Source organism: Ranitomeya variabilis, chromosome 8 (genome assembly GCF_051348905.1).
Source record: "Ranitomeya variabilis isolate aRanVar5 chromosome 8, aRanVar5.hap1, whole genome shotgun sequence".
Lineage (NCBI taxonomy): Eukaryota > Metazoa > Chordata > Amphibia > Anura > Dendrobatidae > Ranitomeya > Ranitomeya variabilis.
In genome coordinates, this window is record NC_135239.1 from 209027288 (window position 1) to 209047609 (window position 20322).

Genomic DNA, 20322 nt, shown 5'->3' on the forward strand with positions numbered 1-20322 from the left:
ACATCCTGTATTATACCCCAGAGCTGCACTCACTATTCTGCTGGTGCAGTCACTGTGTACATACATTACTGATCCTGAGTTACATCCTGTATTATACTCCAGAGCTGCACTCACTATTCTGCTGGTGCAGTCACTGTGTACATACATTACTGGTCCTGAGTTACCTCCTGTATTTTATAGCGCAGCAGACTCTTACTACAGAATAGTGAACGCTGCCTCCTGCTGGTGCAGTTCTGACCATTACACCCTGTTGCAGGCTATTGCCGTTTTCGCCCTTTTTAGCTGCTTCCTATAAATATTTCTGTTTAAATCTACAAAAAAAGTTGAGTAATTTTGGAAACAAATTAAATTATTTAGCGCTGCTCTGGAGTTACTGTATCTTTTTCAGGGCTGTATTCATGATCGGGGGCGTACATAGATTTGGAGCAACCTATCTAGCCGCACAGGGGCCCAAGGCTTAGGCCGGGATCACACATATGCGATATACGGCTGAGTCTCGCAGGTGAAAACCCAGCTCTGGCACCGGCACTCCAGAGCGGAGCGTGCAGCTCCATGCAAATATGAAATTTGAATTGCAATACTGCACTAGAAATATGAAAAATTGCAGTAATGAAATTCAATTTTCATATTTGCAAGTTTTGGCGCTACAGAGTGCTGCCTTATTTATTTGACGTCTGCACCAAAGAGGGAGAAAATCTCGGCCCTTTTTTTTGCATGTGAGAAAAATCGCTGATGTGTGAATGATCCCCGAGTCCCAGCGCAGAACAGCGACCTGCCGTCTGGTGATTTTGACCGCTGCTCCAGATATGACTGGAGCATTAGATGCCAGGTGCCTAGATTTTCGTCACGTCCTTCCTTGCACATCACCACAAACCACCGTGTTTATTCACATCTGGTGTAAATGGCGTTTTAGACTTCAGTGAGTGGTTGTCTGTAATATACAGTAGGGAAAATAAGTGTTTGATACGCTGCCAATTTTGCAAGTTTTCCCACCTACAAAAAATGGAGAGATCTGTAATTTTTATTGTAGGTGCACGTCACCTGTGAGAGACAGAAACTAAAAATACAATGTGATTTTCTGGATTTTTATCATAATTAATTTGCATTTTATAGCATGAAATAAGTATTTGATACAAGAGAAAAAGAGAACTTAATATTTGGTACAGAAACCTTTCTTTGCAATTATTGAGGTCAGATGTTTCCTGTAGATCTTGACCAGGTTTGCACACACTGCAGCAGGGATTTTGGCCCCCTCCTCCATACAGATCTTCTCCAGATCTTCCAGGTTTTGGGGCTGTCGCTCCCAAAGATTTTCTATTGCGTTCAGGTCTGGAGACTGGCTAGGCCACTCCAGGACCTTGAAATGCTTCTTAAGGAGCCGCTTCTTAGTTGCCCCGGCTGTGTGTTTCGGGTCATATTCAAGCTGGAAGACCCAGCCACGACCCATCTTCAATCCTGAGGGAAGGAGGTTGTTGGCCAAAATCTTGCGATACATGACCCCATCTATCCTCCATTCAATACAGTGCAGTTGTCCTATCCCCTTTGTAGAAAAGCATTCACAAAGTATGATGTTTCCCCACCATGCTTCATGGTTGGGACAGTGTTCTTGGGGTTGTAACTCATCCTTCTTCCTCCAAACACGGCAAGTGGAGTTGAGACCAAAATAGAACTTTTTGGTATCATCTGACCACATCACCTTCTCCCATGCCTCCTCAAATCATCCAGATGGTCATTGGAGAACTTCAAACGGGCCTGGACATGTCCTGGGTGAGCAGGGGAACCTTGTGTGCTCTGCAGGATTTTAATCCATGATGGCCTAGTGTGTTACTAATGGTAATGCTTGAGACTGTGGTCCCAGCCAGGTACGGACTGGGGCTGATATTCAGTCCTGGCATGTGAAATTACACAGGCCCATGTTGTCCCCGTCCCCATGAACCAGATAAGAAAAATTACTAATATTTCCCTGAATGGAGGAAAGGAAGATTTATTACAAGACCAATATTTCTGATGATACCTATGGCCTGCTGGGGAAAGTGACAGTGTCAGCAACTTTGTGCTCCAGCACAACTCTTAACAGTATGGGTGTCCTGAGAACACTGATTCTGTTAACGTAGCAGACTAGGCAGCCTGTGACCAGACAGGCCCTCCTGGCATTTGCCCGAATTGCCAGATGGCCAGTCCGGCCCTGGTCCCAGCTGTCTTCAGGTCATTCTCCAGGTCCTGTAGTTCTGGGCTGCTTCCTGACCTTTCTCAGAATCATCCTTACCCCACGAGGTGATATCTCTCATGGAGACCCAGACCGAGGAAGACTAATAACTGTGATCCTGCTCCTGTTCTGAGCTATGGCCGCCTATTCCCTTTAAATTTGGTATTTTTACTAATTGGGTGTAGTCCACAAATCCTCTCATTGGGTGTCTATTTGAGGACCACGCCCATATGTTAATAAAACTAAGTTCTATACAGGGAAGAAGAGGCCATAACTCGAGAATGGAGATGATCAGGAAAAAACGAAAAACATCACTGGATTCAGGAGAACTGCGGCACCTACACCAGGTAAAGAGCTCACATAGTTGCGACAGGTCCCCTTTAAACACAGTGGAGTACTGGAGACCTCCCTTTTATTGGGGGTCCCTGTGACCAGACATTTATAATCTATCTTGTGAGACAATAGCTTTTTGAGAAAAGCAATTTCTCTAGTGTATAATGAGCACACAGGCCTGTGTAGGTGCAATTTGCTTTATTTCCTGAAGGGGGTGCTGGTACACCTCTCCTTTAGTGTATAGTGGAATACAATCTATTGTCCTCTGGTGTCAGCCACATTAGAAGCTTTGTGGACTGCTGACTTTGGAGGGCTGTATACTGTGCCGTCAGTCCAATCGGCATGGCTGAGACCGCGTTTAACCCTTTATTGGCATTGGCCAGATTTCCTTTGATCCAATAGACGTAGATTAATTTCATATAGACTTCAACTTTTTCTTCCTGAGATGTCGCCGGGTGGCTGCCACCTATTATTCACGGATTCATAGAGCGGGCCTGGATCTCCTGCCAGTGAGTGCGCCCGGCAGCGGGGATCCAGCATTAATGCCGGAAGGGGAGAGGGTCACAGAGCAGCTGAGGACAGGACACAGCGTGTGTCGGGCGAGAGCAGCGTGACACTCCAATCTGCTCCATCAGACCGCCCTGTGCCAACCGCCCTGCCCACAGCTCTGCCAGGTTACCAAATGTCCAGGCAGATAAATGAGGGAGAACAAATTCTCTGTGGGTTTAGAAATTGCATTGAGTTTGGGGGTAAAGCACTCTCTGTACCCCACAAGTACAGGGTGGTCTTCGTGCAGCGTTGTCATGAGCCGTGCACGGTGGTACATGACACCAGGCCATATGCAAGCAATAGGTTTTGATGGGATTCCCGTTTGGCAGCCACCTGTATTAGTCTGACTAGTTTCCTGCAATACCAGAAATGGTCTATGGACAAGTGTGGCGCTGTTGGTTATGGATACAGTGTAACCCCACCGAGCTCCGTATTTCTACACTTTTGACCATCTAGAGCCTGATATTCCCATGCATGGCTGAGATTGGAATACCCCTTTAACGTCCATTACTGGTCTCGAGGACGGAGGACCGCTTGTAAGGCCCCTTTCACACATCAGTTTTTTGCCATCAGTCGCAATCCGACGAATTTTGAAAAAAATGGATCCAGCGACTGATGCCGTGTCATACACTTGTATTAGCGACGGATGGCCTCACGTTTCATCCGTCGTTTGCCAGATCCGTCGACAATTGTCCGGCGGCCGGAGACAACGGACATAGTGACTATTTTTGTCTCCATCGGACAGCGACGGATCCGTCGTTTGTTAGAATAGAAGCTTATGGCGATGGATTCCGGTTTTTTTAACTGAGCATGCTCCGATTTTTTTTAGGATCCTTTAGCCAGTCTCCCTAGTCGGATCCATAAAAAAATCGGATTTGTCTCATCAGTTTTTCACATTCTGCGACTGATCCGTTGAGCCAATGGATTGTGACTGACGGCAAAAAACTGATGTGTGAAAGGGGCCTTACGCAGCAGCCCCCCAATGGCAGGGGTGTCAAACTGCATTCCTCAAGGGCTGCAAACAGGTCATGTTTTCAGGATTTCCTTGTATTGCACAGGTGATCATTTAATCACCTGCACAGAATGATTCCAGCACCTTGTGCAATGAGAAGGAAATCTTGAAAACACGCATGGTTTGAGGCCCTCGAGGAATGCAGTTTGACACCCCTGCCCAATGGTGTGTGACCTCCCCGGGATACAGCTGTCATCCACCCCTCCTGCGCCCACCGCCCCCGATTACACCTCTCTGAGGCTCGTAGAATGAGAGTAAAGCTGAGCCGACAGAAATATAACCCGGGCACATTAGCCGTGACGCTGAGAATGTGGCCCCAGCGAGTCGCCAGCTGTAGAGCCGTCACTGTCAGCGGGAGACCATCGCCACCGGGCCCCGACCACCAGCTCCGTCCTGCCGCGGTGTATGAAGCTCGGATCATCCCCAGGTAATGGATCTGTATCTGCAGCCATTGTGTGCGGGAGACGGAGGCCATGCTGGGCCGTGTCCAAGGGTAAAGCTGGCGACCGACAGCCCCAAGTGCCTGGTACCGAGTGTGGGGAGGACGGGGATCGCATTGTATCGTGGAAAGTGCTGGAACTTTCTAACACCCTTTCGAGCTGCAATTCCAAGATCTCTGCATGCTGTCAGTGAATGGGAATATTCTTGTTTTTGAGGCTGAACACCTTGTATAGACCCCGATACTATCGTACGAACCCAGCAGCTGCCGTTATGAGGTCTGTATCCCTGGTACTATTGTACGGACCCCGCGGCTGCCGTTATATGGTCTATATCCCTGGTACTATTGTACGGACCCCGCGGCTGCCGTTATATGGTCTATATCCCTGGTACTATTGTACGGACCCCGCGGCTGCCGTTATGAGGTCTATATCCCTGGTACTATTGTACGGACCCCGCGGCTGCCGTTATGAGGTCTATATCCCTGGTACTATTGTACGGACCCCGCGGCTGCCGTTATGAGGTCTATATCCCTGGTACTATTGTACGGACCCCGCGGCTGCTGTTATATGGTCTATATCCCTGGTACTATTGTACGGACCCCGCGGCTGCTGTTATATGGTCTATATCCCTGGTACTATTGTACGGACCCAGCGGCTGCCGTTATATGGTCTATATCTCTGGTACTATTGTACGGACCCCGCGGCTGCCGTTATGAGGTCTATATGCCTGGCACTATTGTACGGACCCAGCGGCTGCCGTTATATGGTCTATATCTCTGGTACTATTGTACGGACCCCGCGGCTGCCGTTATGAGGTCTATATGCCTGGCACTATTGTACGGACCCAGCGGCTGCCGTTATATGGTCTATATCCCTGGTACTATTGTACAGACCCCGCGGCTGCCGTTATGAGGTCTATATCCCTGGTACTATTGTACGGACCCAGCGGCTGCCGTTATATGGTCTATATCCCTGGTACTATTGTACGGACCCCGCGGCTGCCGTTATGAGGTCTATATCCCTGGCACTATTGTACGGACCCAGCGGCTGCCGTTATATGGTCTATATCCCTGGTACTATTGTACGGACCCCGCGGCTGCCGTTATGAGGTCTATATGCCTGGCACTATTGTACGGACCCAGCGGCTGCCGTTATATGGTCTATATCTCTGGTACTATTGTACGGACCCCGCGGCTGCCGTTATGAGGTCTATATGCCTGGCACTATTGTACGGACCCAGCGGCTGCCGTTATATGGTCTATATCCCTGGTACTATTGTACAGACCCCGCGGCTGCCGTTATGAGGTCTATATCCCTGGTACTATTGTACGGACCCCGCGGCTGCCGTTATGAGGTCTATATCCCTGGCACTATTGTATGGACCCCGCGGCTGCTGTTATATGGTCTATATCCCTGGTACTATTGTACGGACCCAGCGGCTGCCGTTATATGGTCTATATCCCTGGTACTATTGTACAGACCCCGCGGCTGCCGTTATGAGGTCTATATCCCTGGTACTATTGTACGGACCCAGCGGCTGCCGTTATATGGTCTATATCCCTGGTACTATTGTACGGACCCCGCGGCTGCCGTTATGAGGTCTATATCCCTGGCACTATTGTACGGACCCAGCGGCTGCCGTTATATGGTCTATATCCCTGGTACTATTGTATGGACCCCGTGGCTGCCGTTATATGGTCTATATCTCTGGTACTATTGTACGGACCCAGCGGCTGCCGTTATATGGTCTATATCCCTGGTACTATTGTACGGACCCCGCGGCTGCCGTTATGAGGTCTATATCCCTGGTACTATTGTACGGACCCCGCGGCTGCCGTTATATGGTCTATAGCCCTGGTACTATTGTACGGACCCCGTGGCTGCTGTTATATGGTCTATATGCCTGGTACTATTGTACGGACCCCGCGGCTGCTGTTATATGGTCTATATCTCTGGTACTATTGTACGGACCCCGCGGCTGCTGTTATATGGTCTATATCCCTGGTACTATTGTATGGACCCCGTGGCTGCTGTTATATGGTCTATATCTCTGGTACTATTGTACGGACCCCGCGGCTGCTGTTATATGGTCTATATCTCTGGTACTATTGTACGGACCCCGCGGCTGCCGTTATGAGGTCTATATCCCTGGTACTATCGTACGGACCCCGCGGCTGCTGTTATATGGTCTATATCCCTGGTACTATTGTACGAACCCCACGGCTGCCGTTATATGGTCTATATCCCTGGTACTATTGTACGGACCCCGCGGCTGCCGTTATGAGGTCTATATCCCTGGCACTATTGTACGGACCCCGCGGCTGCTGTTATGAGGTCTATATCCCTGGTACTATTGTACGGACCCAGCGGCTGCCGTTATATGGTCTATATCCCTGGTACTATTGTACGGACCCAGCGGCTGCCGTTATATGGTCTATATCCCTGGTACTATTGTACGGACCCAGCGGCTGCCGTTATATGGTCTATATCTCTGGTACTATTGTACGGACCCAGCGGCTGCCGTTATGAGGTCTATATCCCTGGCACTATTGTACGGACCCCGCGGCTGCCATTATATGGTCTATATCCCTGGTACTATTGTACGGACCCCGTGGCTGCTGTTATGAGGTCTGTATCGCTGGTACTATTGAACTATTGAATCCTCGGTGTTCACTGAACCGTGCGGATTCACCGCTTCCAATCCATTGTACTGATGTACTCATTCTACTGTCAGGGCCGGACTGGGACTAAAATTCAGCCCTGGCATTTGAAGTTACACAGGCCCACTTGTCACATGGTGACTGTATAATATCTTTGTACACTTGTAGGCAGGGCCGGTTTTAGGCAAAGTGGGGCCCTAGGCAAAGTTTAAAATGGGTCCCCAAATGCTAACATATTGCACATCACACAGAAGCCTTTCTGTTGTATTTACGTGCGCTGAGTTCAGGCCGCTAAACGAGTTTGATCGACAATACTGAAGTTGTTCAACGCTTGTTTCCCGGCCTCTTTCCACCAGCTGAGGAATAATGATGAGACAGAACGATCACTAATAGATCACCATACAGTATCATGTTTTCAGCAGCACATCTACAGTTTACACTGGCAATGTGCTGCTGACAACAAGGCTTTTTGTTCCAGCAAAAACAATCCGAATATGCAGCATTTTACTTGTTTAGTAAAATACACCCCATAGTCCTCCATATATTATAATGTGCTCCATAGTCCTCCATATAGTATAATACACTCCCTATAGTCCTCCATATATTAAAATACACTGCTCAGTCCTCCACATAGTATAATACACTCCTCATAGTCCTCCATATAGCATAATACAATCCTCATAGTCCTCCATATAGCATAATACAATCCTCATAGTGCTCCATATAGTATAATGCACCGCCACAGTAATCCATGTAGTACAATTCACTTCCCATAGTATAATGCACCCCATAGTTCTTCATATAGTATAACGTATTCCCCATAGTCCTCGATACAGTATAATGCAGCCCACATAGAGTATAATGCAGCCACCCCAGAGTATAATGCAGCCACCCCAGAGTATAATGCAGCCACCCCAGAGTATAATGCAGCCACCCCAGAGTATAATGCAGCCACCCCAGAGTATAATGCAGCCACCCCAGAGTATAATGCAGCCACCCCACAGAGTATAATGCAGCCACCCCAGAGTATGTAACCCCCATAGAATATAATACAGCCCACCTCCCCATAATATATAATGTAGCCCCCCATAGAATATAATGCAGCCCCCCATAGTATATAACGCAGCCTCCCCCATAGAATATAATATACCCCCACAATAGTATATAACACAGCCACATAGTACATAACATGGCCTCCCCCATAGAATATAATATAATCCACATAGTATATAGCAAAGCCCGCATATTATATAGCACAAACCGCATAGTATACAGCACAGCCTGCATACTATAGCACAGCTCGCGTAGTAGATAACACAGCCCACACAGCAGTATTCAGCACAGACCACACAGTAGTATACAGCACAGACCACACAGTAGTATACAGCACAGCCCACGTAGAAGTATACAGCACAGTCCACACAGTAGTATACAGCACAGCCCACAGAGTAATATATACAGCACAGCCCACAAAGTAATATATACAGCACAGCCCACAAAGTAATATATACAGCACAGCCCACAGAGAACTATATACAGCACAGCCCACAGAGAACTATATACAGCACAGCCCACAGAGAACTATATAAAGCACAGCCCAGAGTACTATATACAGCACAGCCCAGAGTACTATATAAAGCACAGCCCAGAGAGTACTATATACAGCACAGCCCAGAGAGTACTATATACAGCACAGCCCAGAGAGTACTATATACAGCACAGCCCACAGAGTACTATATACAGCACAGCCCACAGAGTACTATATACAGCACAGCCCACAGAGTACTATATACAGCGCAGCCCACAGAGTACTATACACAGCACAGCCCACAGAGTACTATACACAGCACAGCCCACAGAGTACTATATACAGCACAGCCCACAGAGTACTATATACAGCACAGCCCACAGAGTACTATATACAGCACAGCCCACAGATAACTATATACAGCACACAGTAGTATACAGCACAGAGCACAGCCCACAGAGAACTATATACAGCCCACAGTAGTATACAGCACAGAGCACAGCCCACAGAGAACTATATACAGCACAGAGCACAGCCCACAGAGAACTATATACAGCCCACAGTAGCATACAGCACAGAGCACAGCCCACAGATAACTATATACAGCCCACAGTAGTATACAGCACAGAGCACAGCCCACAGAGAACTATATACAGCACAGAGCACAGCCCACAGAGAACTATATACAGCCCACAGTAGCATACAGCACAGAGCACAGCCCACAGATAACTATATACAGCCCACAGTAGTATACAGCACAGAGCACAGCCCACAGAGAGCTATATACAGCCCACAGTAGTATACAGCACAGAGCACAGCCCACAGAGAACTATATACAGCCCACAGCAGTATACAGCACAGAGCACAGCCCACAGAGAACTATATACAGCCCACAGCAGTATACAGCACAGAGCACAGCCCACAGAGAACTATATACAGCCCACAGTAGTATACAGCACAGAGCACAGCCCACAGAGAACTATATACAGCCCACAGCAGTATACAGCACAGAGCACAGCCCACAGAGAACTATATACAGCCCACAGCAGTATACAGCACAGAGCACAGCCCACAGAGAACTATATACAGCCCACAGCAGTATACAGCACAGAGCACAGCCCACAGAGAACTATATATAGCACAGAGCACACAGTAGTATACAGCACAGAGCACAGCCCACAGAGAGCTATATACAGCCCACAGCAGTATACAGCACAGAGCACAGCCCACAGAGAACTATATACAGCCCACAGTAGTATACAGCACAGAGCACAGCCCACAGAGAACTATATACAGCCCACAGCAGTATACAGCACAGAGCACAGCCCACAGAGAACTATATACAGCCCACAGTAGTATAAAGCACAGAGCACAGCCCACAGAGAGCTATATACAGCCCACAGCAGTATACAGCACAGAGCACAGCCCACAGAGAACTATATACAGCCCACAGTAGTATACAGCACAGAGCACAGCCCACAGAGAACTATATACAGCCCACAGCAGTATACAGCACAGAGCACAGCCCACAGAGAACTATATACAGCCCACAGTAGTATACAGCACAGAGCACAGCCCACAGAGAACTATATACAGCCCACAGCAGTATACAGCACAGAGCACAGCCCACAGAGAACTATATACAGCCCACAGCAGTATACAGCACAGAGCACAGCCCACAGAGAACTATATACAGCCCACAGTAGTATACAGCACAGAGCACAGCCCACAGAGAGCTATATACAGCCCACAGCAGTATACAGCACAGAGCACAGCCCACAGAGAACTATATACAGCCCACATCTCTTCTCTTCCTCCCCTCACCTCCTCCGAGAATGGCCCCACAGTCCAGAAAAAAAACAAACTCTCCTCACCTCTCCTCGTGCCCAGCGTTGCTTCCTGGTTCCTGCTCCTGTCTCAGCAGCTGCAGTCTGCCCGGGACACAGCAGGTGCGCGATGATATGACGTCATCGCGCACCCGCAGTGTCAGAGGCAGAGCGGGGAATGATGGGAGAGGAGCGTCTGTAGACGCTCTCTCCTCCATCATTGCATTCAACTGTACCGGGCGGCGTCTATACGCCGGTATAGTTGAATGCGACGGCGGGGGCGGCGGATTGAGCGGCCCACCACTGGCACCGGCCCTTCTGGCATTTGCCAGAAGTGCCCTATGGCCAGTCCGGCCCTGTGACTACTGTGGACTCATAGTGGACTTGGGATTTCCAGAAATCCCATCCACTACGCTGTAACAGCTGGAGGCTGCTGGTTAGACACTGTATAAATACGCAGCAGTTCCTGATTGTGGGCACAGACCCTCTCTGCCCCCCATGACTGTGCCCAGCCCCTCTCTGCCCCCCATGACTGTGCCCAGTGCAGACCCTCTGCCCCCATGACTGTGCCCAGCCCCTCTCTGCCCCCATAACTGTGCCCAGACCCTCTCTGCCCCCCCATGACTGTGCCCAGACCCTCTCTGCCCCCATGACTGTGCCCAGACCCCCCATGACTGTGCCCAGACCCTCTGCCCCATGACTGTGCCCAGACCCTCTCTGCCCCCTATGACTGTGCACAGCCCCTCTCTGCCCCCATGACTGTGCCCAGACCCTCTCTGCCCCCATGACTGTGCCCAGACCCTCTCTGCCCCACATGACTGTGCCCAGTGCAGACCCTCTCTGCCCCCCATGACTGTGCCCAGCGCACAAGCTCCATACTGACATGGGGGAACATGAGGGGCCGCACAGAGCCCGGACCCCAGCCCCTCCTAGACTGGAGATTGTGAACCCGGACACCCCAACATCAGGGTCTGATCCTACAAATGATCTTCTGGATGAAGGGGCAAATAGTCCAACTGCCCCCTGCAAATCTTGTAGAAGTCCCTCCCAGAAGCGCGGGGCCGTTATATCCGCTGAGGGCTGTACCGAGCTGTGACCCCGGACATCACCGTCACAGCTCCGCTCCGTCCAGGGTCCTGAGGGTCGTGCTCCCCATCATGTGCGCAGATGGATCAGGACCCCGTCCTCCTCCTCCTCTCCGGGATCCTCCTCCCGGTTATGTGGGCGCTGTGGTCCCCGCTGCTCCCCGGACTCTGCCCGCGGATGGTGCCCGGCGGCGGCGCCGCCTCCCGCCAAGGAGGAAGGTAATTATGGGGGAATAACGCGCAGCCCACCCACGGCACACCCCACGCCACGTGAGCAGGTTCTCAGTCAGATCACTGCGGTGCCAAATGAGCCGCCACATCCACGGTCCCCGGGCACTGCTGTCAGGCCGCCGGCACATGGAGGTGGACCTGACCGGGTCCTGGTGTTCTGCTGCTCATGACAATCACATTAAACCTGTGCCCCCAAGACCCCCCAGTACCCTCCTGTGCAGCCACAGCAGAGGGCGCATTGGAGGAGGAGCTGCTCCTGCGCCCACAGCCTGGCAGAGAGGAGCTGCCCCTGTGCCCACAGCCTGGGGGAGAGGAGCTGCCCCTGTGCCCACAGCCTGGTGGAGAGGAGCTGCCCCTGTGCCCGCAGCCTGGGGGAGAGGAGCTGCCCCTGTGCCCGCAGCCTGGTGGAGAGGAGCTGCCCCTGTGCCCACAGCCTGGGGGAGAGGAGCTGCCCCTGTGCCCACAGCCTGGTGGAGAGGAGCTGCCCCTGTGCCCGCAGCCTGGGGGAGAGGAGCTGCCCCTGTGCCCACAGCCTGGGGGAGAGGAGCTGCTCCTGTGCCCGCAGCCTGGCGGAGAGGAGTTGCCCCTGTGCCCGCAGCCTGGCGGAGAGGAGCTGCCCCTGTGCCCGCAGCCTGGCGGAGAGGAGCTGCCCCTGTGCCCGCAGCCTGGCGGAGAGGAGCTGCCCCTGTGCCCGCAGCCTGGGGGAGAGGAGCTGCCCCTGTGCCCGCAGCCTGGGGGAGAGGAGCTGCCCCTGTGCCCGCAGCCTGGGGGAGAGGAGCTGCCCCTGTGCCCACAGCCTGGCGGGGAGGAGCTGCCCCTGTGCCCACAGCCTGGCGGAGAGGAGCTGCCCCTGTGCCCACAGCCTGGGGGAGAGGAGCTGCTCCTGTGCCCACAGCCTGGCGGAGAGGAGCTGCCCCTGTGCCCACAGCCTGGCGGAGAGGAGCTGCCCCTGTGCCCACAGCCTGGCGGAGAGGAGCTGCCCCTGTGCCCACAGCCTGGCGGAGAGGAGCTGCCCCTGTGCCCACAGCCTGGGGGAGAGGAGCTGCCCCTGTGCCCACAGCCTGGGGGAGAGGAGCTGCTCCTGTGCCCGCAGCCTGGGGGAGAGGAGCTGCTCCTGTGCCCGCAGCCTGGCGGAGAGGAGCTGCCCCTGTGCCCGCAGCCTGGCGGAGAGGAGCTGCCCCTGTGCCCGCAGCCTGGGGGAGAGGAGCTGCCCCTGTGCCCGCAGCCTGGGGGAGAGGAGCTGCCCCTGTGCCGGCAGCCTGGCGGAGAGGAGCTGCTCCTGTGCCCACAGCCTGGGGGAGAGGAGCTGCTCCTGTGCCCACAGCCTGGCGGAGGGGAGCTGCCCCTGTGCCCACAGCCTGGCGGAGGGGAGCTGCCCCTGTTCCCGCAGCCTGGCGGAGAGGAGCTGCCGCTGTGCCCACAGCCTGGCGGGGAGGAGCTGCCCCTGTGCCCACAGCCTGGCGGGGAGGAGCTGCCCCTGTGCCCACAGCCTGGCGGAGAGGAGCTGCCCCTGTGCCCACAGCCTGGGGGAGAGGAGCTGCTCCTGTGCCCACAGCCTGGCGGAGAAGAGCTGCCCCTGTGCCCACAACCTAGGGGAGAGGAGCTGCCCCTGTGCCCACAGCCTAGGGGAGAGGAGCTGCCCCTGTGCCCACAGCCTGGGGGAGAGGAGCTGCCCCTGTGCTCACAGCCTGGGGGAGAGGAGCTGCCCCTGTGCCCACAGCCTGGGGGAGAGGAGCTGCCCCTGTGCCCACAGCCGCACCCCAGTATCCTCCGCACCTCCTAATCTGTGTATTCTCGTCATCACTTTTCAGGATCTCTGCTTGCTGTCATTCATGTTCACATGTTGCAGTCTAAATTCAGACTGGACTCAGATTCCTGGCAGAAATCCCTTGAAATTTATTTCCCAGAATGAGATTTCTGCTCCTCCTTTCACACGCGGCAGAAACTTTTCACCAAGAAACACTGGTGGATTTACCCCACAGAAGGAGGCCGATCCTGGAGCCGATCCACAGATGAAAATGGAGGGATTTCTGCCCCTGATTTGTAGCCAAATATCGGGTTTGTATATTGTGATTCCAACACATAAAGCGTTAATGGATTCAGCCGATCGATAGGAGCAGGACCTGATACTTCCACAGCTGAAGCTTTGTTACAGTTGTATGCAGTCTTTACAATCTTCTGTGAGCACAAACCTCTGTCCTGATGGTTTGTTACAATGTGTCGGTGCAGGAGACGCCATATCAGACTGTTTGCCTCATTACACTGGTTACAACAGTAACAAACCCTAATCTGGGAGAAGGTTCTAATGTTTGTAAACAAGAATGTTTTCATTCCCTGGCAGCAAGCTGAGATCTTACAGGTGTAGAGCCCGTAAATGAACCCATACATTTAGAGTGTATGCAGTCATGGCAGATGCACATGTAATATTCCTTCCGATCTGTATGGGGCCGGTAAGTCATTGTGCCCCAGTCCCTGCAGGTTTTTCCATGTGGAGGGGTCCGGGCCGGTCGGAGGACACTACAGGGCGCCGGCTTTCAGACAGGTGCAGATGTATTTATATCATCTGAGGTCATTGGAAGCCACTTTGGAACTGGATACTGACTTGATCTGGGGCACTGGTGTGGGGGCTGCTGGTGTCCGCAGAGGACTGGGACGGGTGCTGGTTGGGTCTATTGGGTTTTCATGTTCACCCTCTAAATGCTTTCACTCTTTACTGGTTGGCAAGAAGGGTGAAGCACCAGCTTTTTACATCCAGTCACCCCCTGATTTCTTCCCAGATACTTAAATAATTCTATATACAAGTTACTGCCCAATCATAATGACATTAATTTGCTCTGCACCATCACTCAGTGGTCATAACCGGTACTGCAATTAAAAAAAAAAAATCGTCGAAGTTAATTTCATTGATTTTTTTTTTTTTATCAACAAAGTAAATAATCATTACTATCTCTGCAGAGTGACCGGTCACCATGAAGGGTGAAGAGACCCGACAGAGGAGGAAGGAGGGTCGTGCCAGGAATGGAGAGCGCTCCAAACACAGAGCAAAGAACAAAAGCAAACAGAATGAGAACCGAGGCGTCCACAGGGAGATCGTGGAAGAAGAGGTGCCACTCATTCCAGAAAAGCGCCCACCACCAGAGAAGAAGGCTCCTATGCCCAGGCCGGGAGATGAGTCTTCTATCTCCATCGCCCTGCAGGTGTTATTCCCATACCTGCTGGCGGGGCTGGGCATGGTGATGGCGGGCATGGTGCTGGATATCGTGCAGGTAGGAGAAACACGGATGGAAAAGCTTTGACTCTCATCTCCATCTGCTCTTGTGTTTGTTTTTTAGCAATTTTGCCAATTCTAGAGATTTTGTTGTATTTCTATGGGTTTTACCGGCTGCCAGAGGCTTGGACCAAGGCTCGTGGGTCCTGGTACAAAAGTGCAGCCTGCCGACCCCCCAGTACCTCTCCCCATCCACAATCTCACCCTGTATACATGACGTATACATCCTGAGGGGAGTCGTGAGAAACGTCTCCTCCTGGTCTATCCCAGACCCCCAAATTATCTCAGAACAGACCCTAAAATATATTTGAACTTTAGTGCAATCGCCAAAATAAATTCAGACACCTAAATGGAGACCCCAGAATAGGACCAGATTCCAGACCATTCCATAAAATCAGACTAGTCTGCAAAATTAATCCAGACCTCTAAATTAGTACTCTGGACCCCAAAATTGAGACCACCGACCTCCAAGATTGATCCAAACCCCAGACCATACCCTAAAAGGAATTCAGACCCCTAAATTGAGACACCAGACCCCAAAATGAATCCAGACCATACCGTAAAATGCAATGTGAACCTTATTAATACTTCAGACCCTGAAATTAATCCAGACCCCAAACATTTTAAGATCTTGGACCCCAAATGTATTCAGTCCTCTGCATTTTTGGGTTCTCTCCATTTCCTTTGCCCCCACAGCTGCCCCAGTTTCAGGTTGAAATCTCAAACCAGACGCAATCGGGGGATGAAGCCAGGAAATTCTCAGGCCCTGTATTTCCCGATAAGACATGGGGGTGTGAATACTTTGTAGCAGCATTGCAGGGTACCGGTCTGAGGAGCGGACGGGGGTTGATGTGACTTGAGCCCCGGCTGACGTGAATTTTATGTCCGGTTGCCTTTAATTCTGTTTGGCACTGAGAGCGGGTCACCCTGCCCTCCGGTATCAGATAAGGACTCGGCGGACAGCGTGTGCTCATGCCACTGACTTGTCAGCTTAGCGAGGCCGACACATGGCGGGATATACTGGAAAACAAGCGTAAGGAGGCAAGAAATAACCGTCTGCACGATACAGACCTGTGGAGAGAATGAGGGAGCGATGCAAAATCCCACACGGCCCGAAAATCGATTTACAAACCTGCAGTCAGTAAAGTAACGGTGAACTGGTGCAACAAGTGCACTGGGGACCATTCACAGGGAGCAATGAAAGCATCGGCTTTATCATCAGTGGAAGCAATGGAGGATTCAGAAACTGTGCAAACTATTGTAAATTGTTCACCTGCAATATCTACACCATGTCAGCGGTCTGGAGGTAGTGTGTAGTCGCCTCTGCTGAGCCACTGTACTGCGAGCGCCCAGACCCCAGCACCAAGTAACGCCACAGTCACCGAGTGTTAGGCTGGAGACACACTAGCGATTCAAAAATCAGTCCAATATTGATGCAGGAGACTCAGACGAGTGCAATGCAATTATCATGCGAGTGTCATGCGTTTTTTGTGCGAGTACAATCCGATTTTTCACACCTAGCATCCGATTTACATCTGAATACAGTGCGATTTTAGAATGAGCACATACATAGAAAAATTCTTTAAGAAATTTACACATCATTTTAAAACGAAACATTCATGAATATATATATATATATATATATATATATATATATATATATATATATATATATACAGTACTTCTCATTTAACGATTTTTCTGTATTTTCATGACTATGAAAATTGTACATTCACACTGAAGGCATCAAAACTATGAATTAACACATGTGGAATTATATACTTAACAAAAAAAGTGCGAAACAACTGAAATTATGTCTTATATTCTAGGTTCTTCAAAGTAGCCATCTTTTGCTTTGATGACTGCTTTGCACACTCTTGGCATTCTTTTGATGAGCTTCCAGAGGTAGTCACCGGGAATGGTCTTCCAACAATCTTGAAGGAGTTCCCAGAGATGCTTAGCACTTGTTGGCCCTTTTGCCTTCACTCTGCGGTCCAGCTCACCCCAAACCATCTCGGTTGGGTTCAGGTCTGGTGACTGTGGAGGCCAGGTCATCTGGTGTAGCACCCCATCGCTCTCCTTCTTGGTCAAATAGCCCTTACACAGCCTGGAGGTGTGTTTGGGGTCATTGTCCTGTTGAAAAATAAATGATGGTCCAACTAAACGCAAACCGGATGGAATAGCATGCCGCTGCAAGATGCTGTGGTAGCCATGCTGGTTCAGTATGCCTTCAATTTTGAATAAATCCCCAACCGTGTCACCAGCAAAGCACCCCCACACCATCGCACCTCCTCCTCCATGCTTCACAGTGGGAACCAGGCATGTAGAGTCCATCCGTTCACCTCTTCTGCGTCGCACAAAGACACGGTGGTTGGAACCAAAGATCTCAAATTTGGACTCATCAGACCAAAGCACAGATTTCCACTGGTCTAATGTCCATTCCTGGTATTCTTTAGCCCAAACAAGTCTCTTCTGCTTGTTGCCTGTCCGTAGCAGTGGTTTCCTAGCAGCTATTTTACCATGAAGGCCTGCTGCACAAAGTCTCCTCTTAACAGTTGCAGTAGAGATGTGTCTGCTGCTAGAACTCTGTGTGGCATTGACCTGGTCTCTAATCTGAGCTGTTAACCTGCGATTTCTGAGGCTGGTGACTCGGATAAACTTATCCTCAGAAGCAGAGGTGACTCTTGGTCTTCCTTTCCTGGGGCGGTCCTCATGTGAGCCAGTTTCTTTGTAGCGCTTGATGGTTTTTGCCACTGCACTTGGGGACACTTTCAAAGTTTGCCCAATTTTTCGGACTGACTGACCTTAATTTCTTAAAGTAATGATGGCCACTCGTTTTTATTTACTTAGCTGCTTTTTTCTTGCCATATTACAAATTCTAACAGTCTATTCAGTAGGACTATCAGCTGTGTATCCACCAGACTTCTGCACAACACAACTGATGGTCCCAACCCCATTTATAAGGCAAGAAATCCCACTTATTAAACCTGACAGGGCACACCTGTGACGTGAGAACCATTCCCGGTGACTACCTCTTGAAGCTCATCAAGAGAATGCCAAGAGTGTGCAAAGCAGTCATCAAACCAAAAGGTGGCTACTTTGAAGAACCTAGAATATAAGACATAATTTCAGTTGTTTCACACTTTTTTGTTAAGTATATAATCCCACATGTGTTAATTCATAGTTTTGATGCCTTCAGTGTGAATGTACAATTTTCATAGTCATGAAAATACAGAAAAATCTTTAAATGAGAAGGTGTGTCCAGACTTTTTGTCTGTACTGTGTGTATATGTATGTATGTATGTATATATATATATATATATATATATATATATATATATATATATATATATATATATATATATATAATGTGTGTGTCACTGACTTATATACCTACTCTGTGTGTATATATATGTAGTCTATCTTTTATATTATAACCTGTCTGTGTTTTTTACATTAGCCACATATGAAATGCCGGCTTTTCAAAGTGCGAGTGCTGTGCGATTTTTATTTTTTTTATTTTTATCACACCCATTGACTTCTGTTGCAGGATGCGATCCATTTTCTGATTACATTCGCAGCATGCTGTGATTTTTTTTTCCAGCCCGATCATGATGCGATCCGAGCTGGAAAAAAACGCAGATGAGCATAGATTAACATTGGTCAGAATTCAGTCCGATTTTTTTTTTTTATCGGATTGAATTCGTCCGATTTCATCGCAAGTGGGCATGAGCCCTTAGAGATGAATGCAGTGCGAAGACTGCCTGTCCTCACATTGTAATCACTGAAAATGATGGAAGGTTTTATTGATGAAGTAACTGAGAACATACTGTATATTACATGACTTACCCTGTATAATACCCCAGAGCTGCACTCACTATTCTGCTGGTGCAGTCACTGTGTACATAGCGGGCAGTATTATTTATATTCCTGTGTATAGGGAGCAGTATTATAGTAGTTATATCCTTGCACATAGGGGCAGTATTATAGTAGTTATATTCTTGTACATAGGGGCAGTATTATAGTAGTTATATTCTTGTATATAGGGGCAGTATTATAGTAGTTATATTCTAGTACATAGGGGGCAGTATTATAGTAGTTATATTCTTGTACATAGGGGCAGTATTATAGTAGTTATATTCTTGTACATAGGGACAGTATTATAGTAGTTATATTCTTGTACATAGGGGGCAGTAATATAGTAGTTATATTCTTGTACATAGGAGCAGCATTATACTAGTTATATTCTTGTATATAGGGGCAGTATTATAGTAGTTATATTCTTGTATATAGGGGCAGTGTTATAGTACCGGTAGTTATACTCTTCTATATGGGAGCAGTGTTATAGTATTTATATACATAGGAGCAGTATTATAGTAGTTATATTCTTGTACATAGGAGCAGTATTATAGTAGTTATATTCTTGTACATAGGGACAGTATTATAGTAATTATATTCTTGTACATAGGAGCAGTATTATAGTAGTTATATTCTTGTACGTAGGAGCAGCATTATAGTAGTTATATTTTTGTACATAGGGGCGGTATTATAGTATTTATATTCTTATATTCTTATACATAGGAGCAGTATTATAGTAGTTATAGTCTTGCACATAGGAGCAGTATTATAGTAGTTATATTCTTGTACATATGAGCAGCATTATAGTAGTTATATTCTTGTACATATGAGCAGCATTATAGTAGTTATATTCTTGTACATAGGAGCAGTATTATAGTAGTTATATCCTTGTACATAGGTGTAGTAATATAGTAGTTATATTCTTGTACATAGGAGCAGCATTATAGTAGTTATATTCTTGTACATAGGGGCAGTATTATAGTAGTTATATTCTTGTACATAGGGGGCAGTATTATAGTAGTTATATTCTTGTACATAGGAGCAGTATTATAGCAGTTATATTCTTGTACATAGGACCAGTATTATAGTAGTTATATTCTTGTACATAGGACCAGTATTATAGTAGTTATATTCTTGTACAAAGGAGCAGTATTATATTAGTTATATTCTTGTACATAGGGGGGCAGTATTATAGTAGTTATATTCTTGTACATAGGAGCAGTATTATAGTAGTTATATTCTTGTACATAGGAGCAGTATTATAGTAGTCATATTCTTGTACATAGGACCAGTATTATAGTAGTTATATTCTTGTACAAAGGAGCA

At 48.9% G+C, this 20322-nt stretch overlaps 1 protein-coding gene across 5 annotated transcripts in view; it reads left to right on the forward strand.

Annotated features, from left to right (window-relative positions):
- Window positions 1-20322, forward strand: part of SLC41A3 (solute carrier family 41 member 3) — a 53401-nt gene that overhangs the window by 23184 nt on the left and 9895 nt on the right. For 2 of the 5 annotated variants that reach the window (XM_077276632.1, XM_077276634.1), the window contains exon 2: window positions 14826-15136. In XM_077276632.1, the coding sequence (XP_077132747.1) occupies window positions 14840-15136 (297 nt within the window). In that variant the 5' untranslated portion in view covers window positions 14826-14839. Of the gene's footprint in view, window positions 1-4236; window positions 4528-11603; window positions 11859-13796; window positions 13929-14825; window positions 15137-20322 lie in introns of those variants that run through there. The other 3 variants (XM_077276630.1, XM_077276631.1, XM_077276633.1) reach the window with 3 other exon arrangements.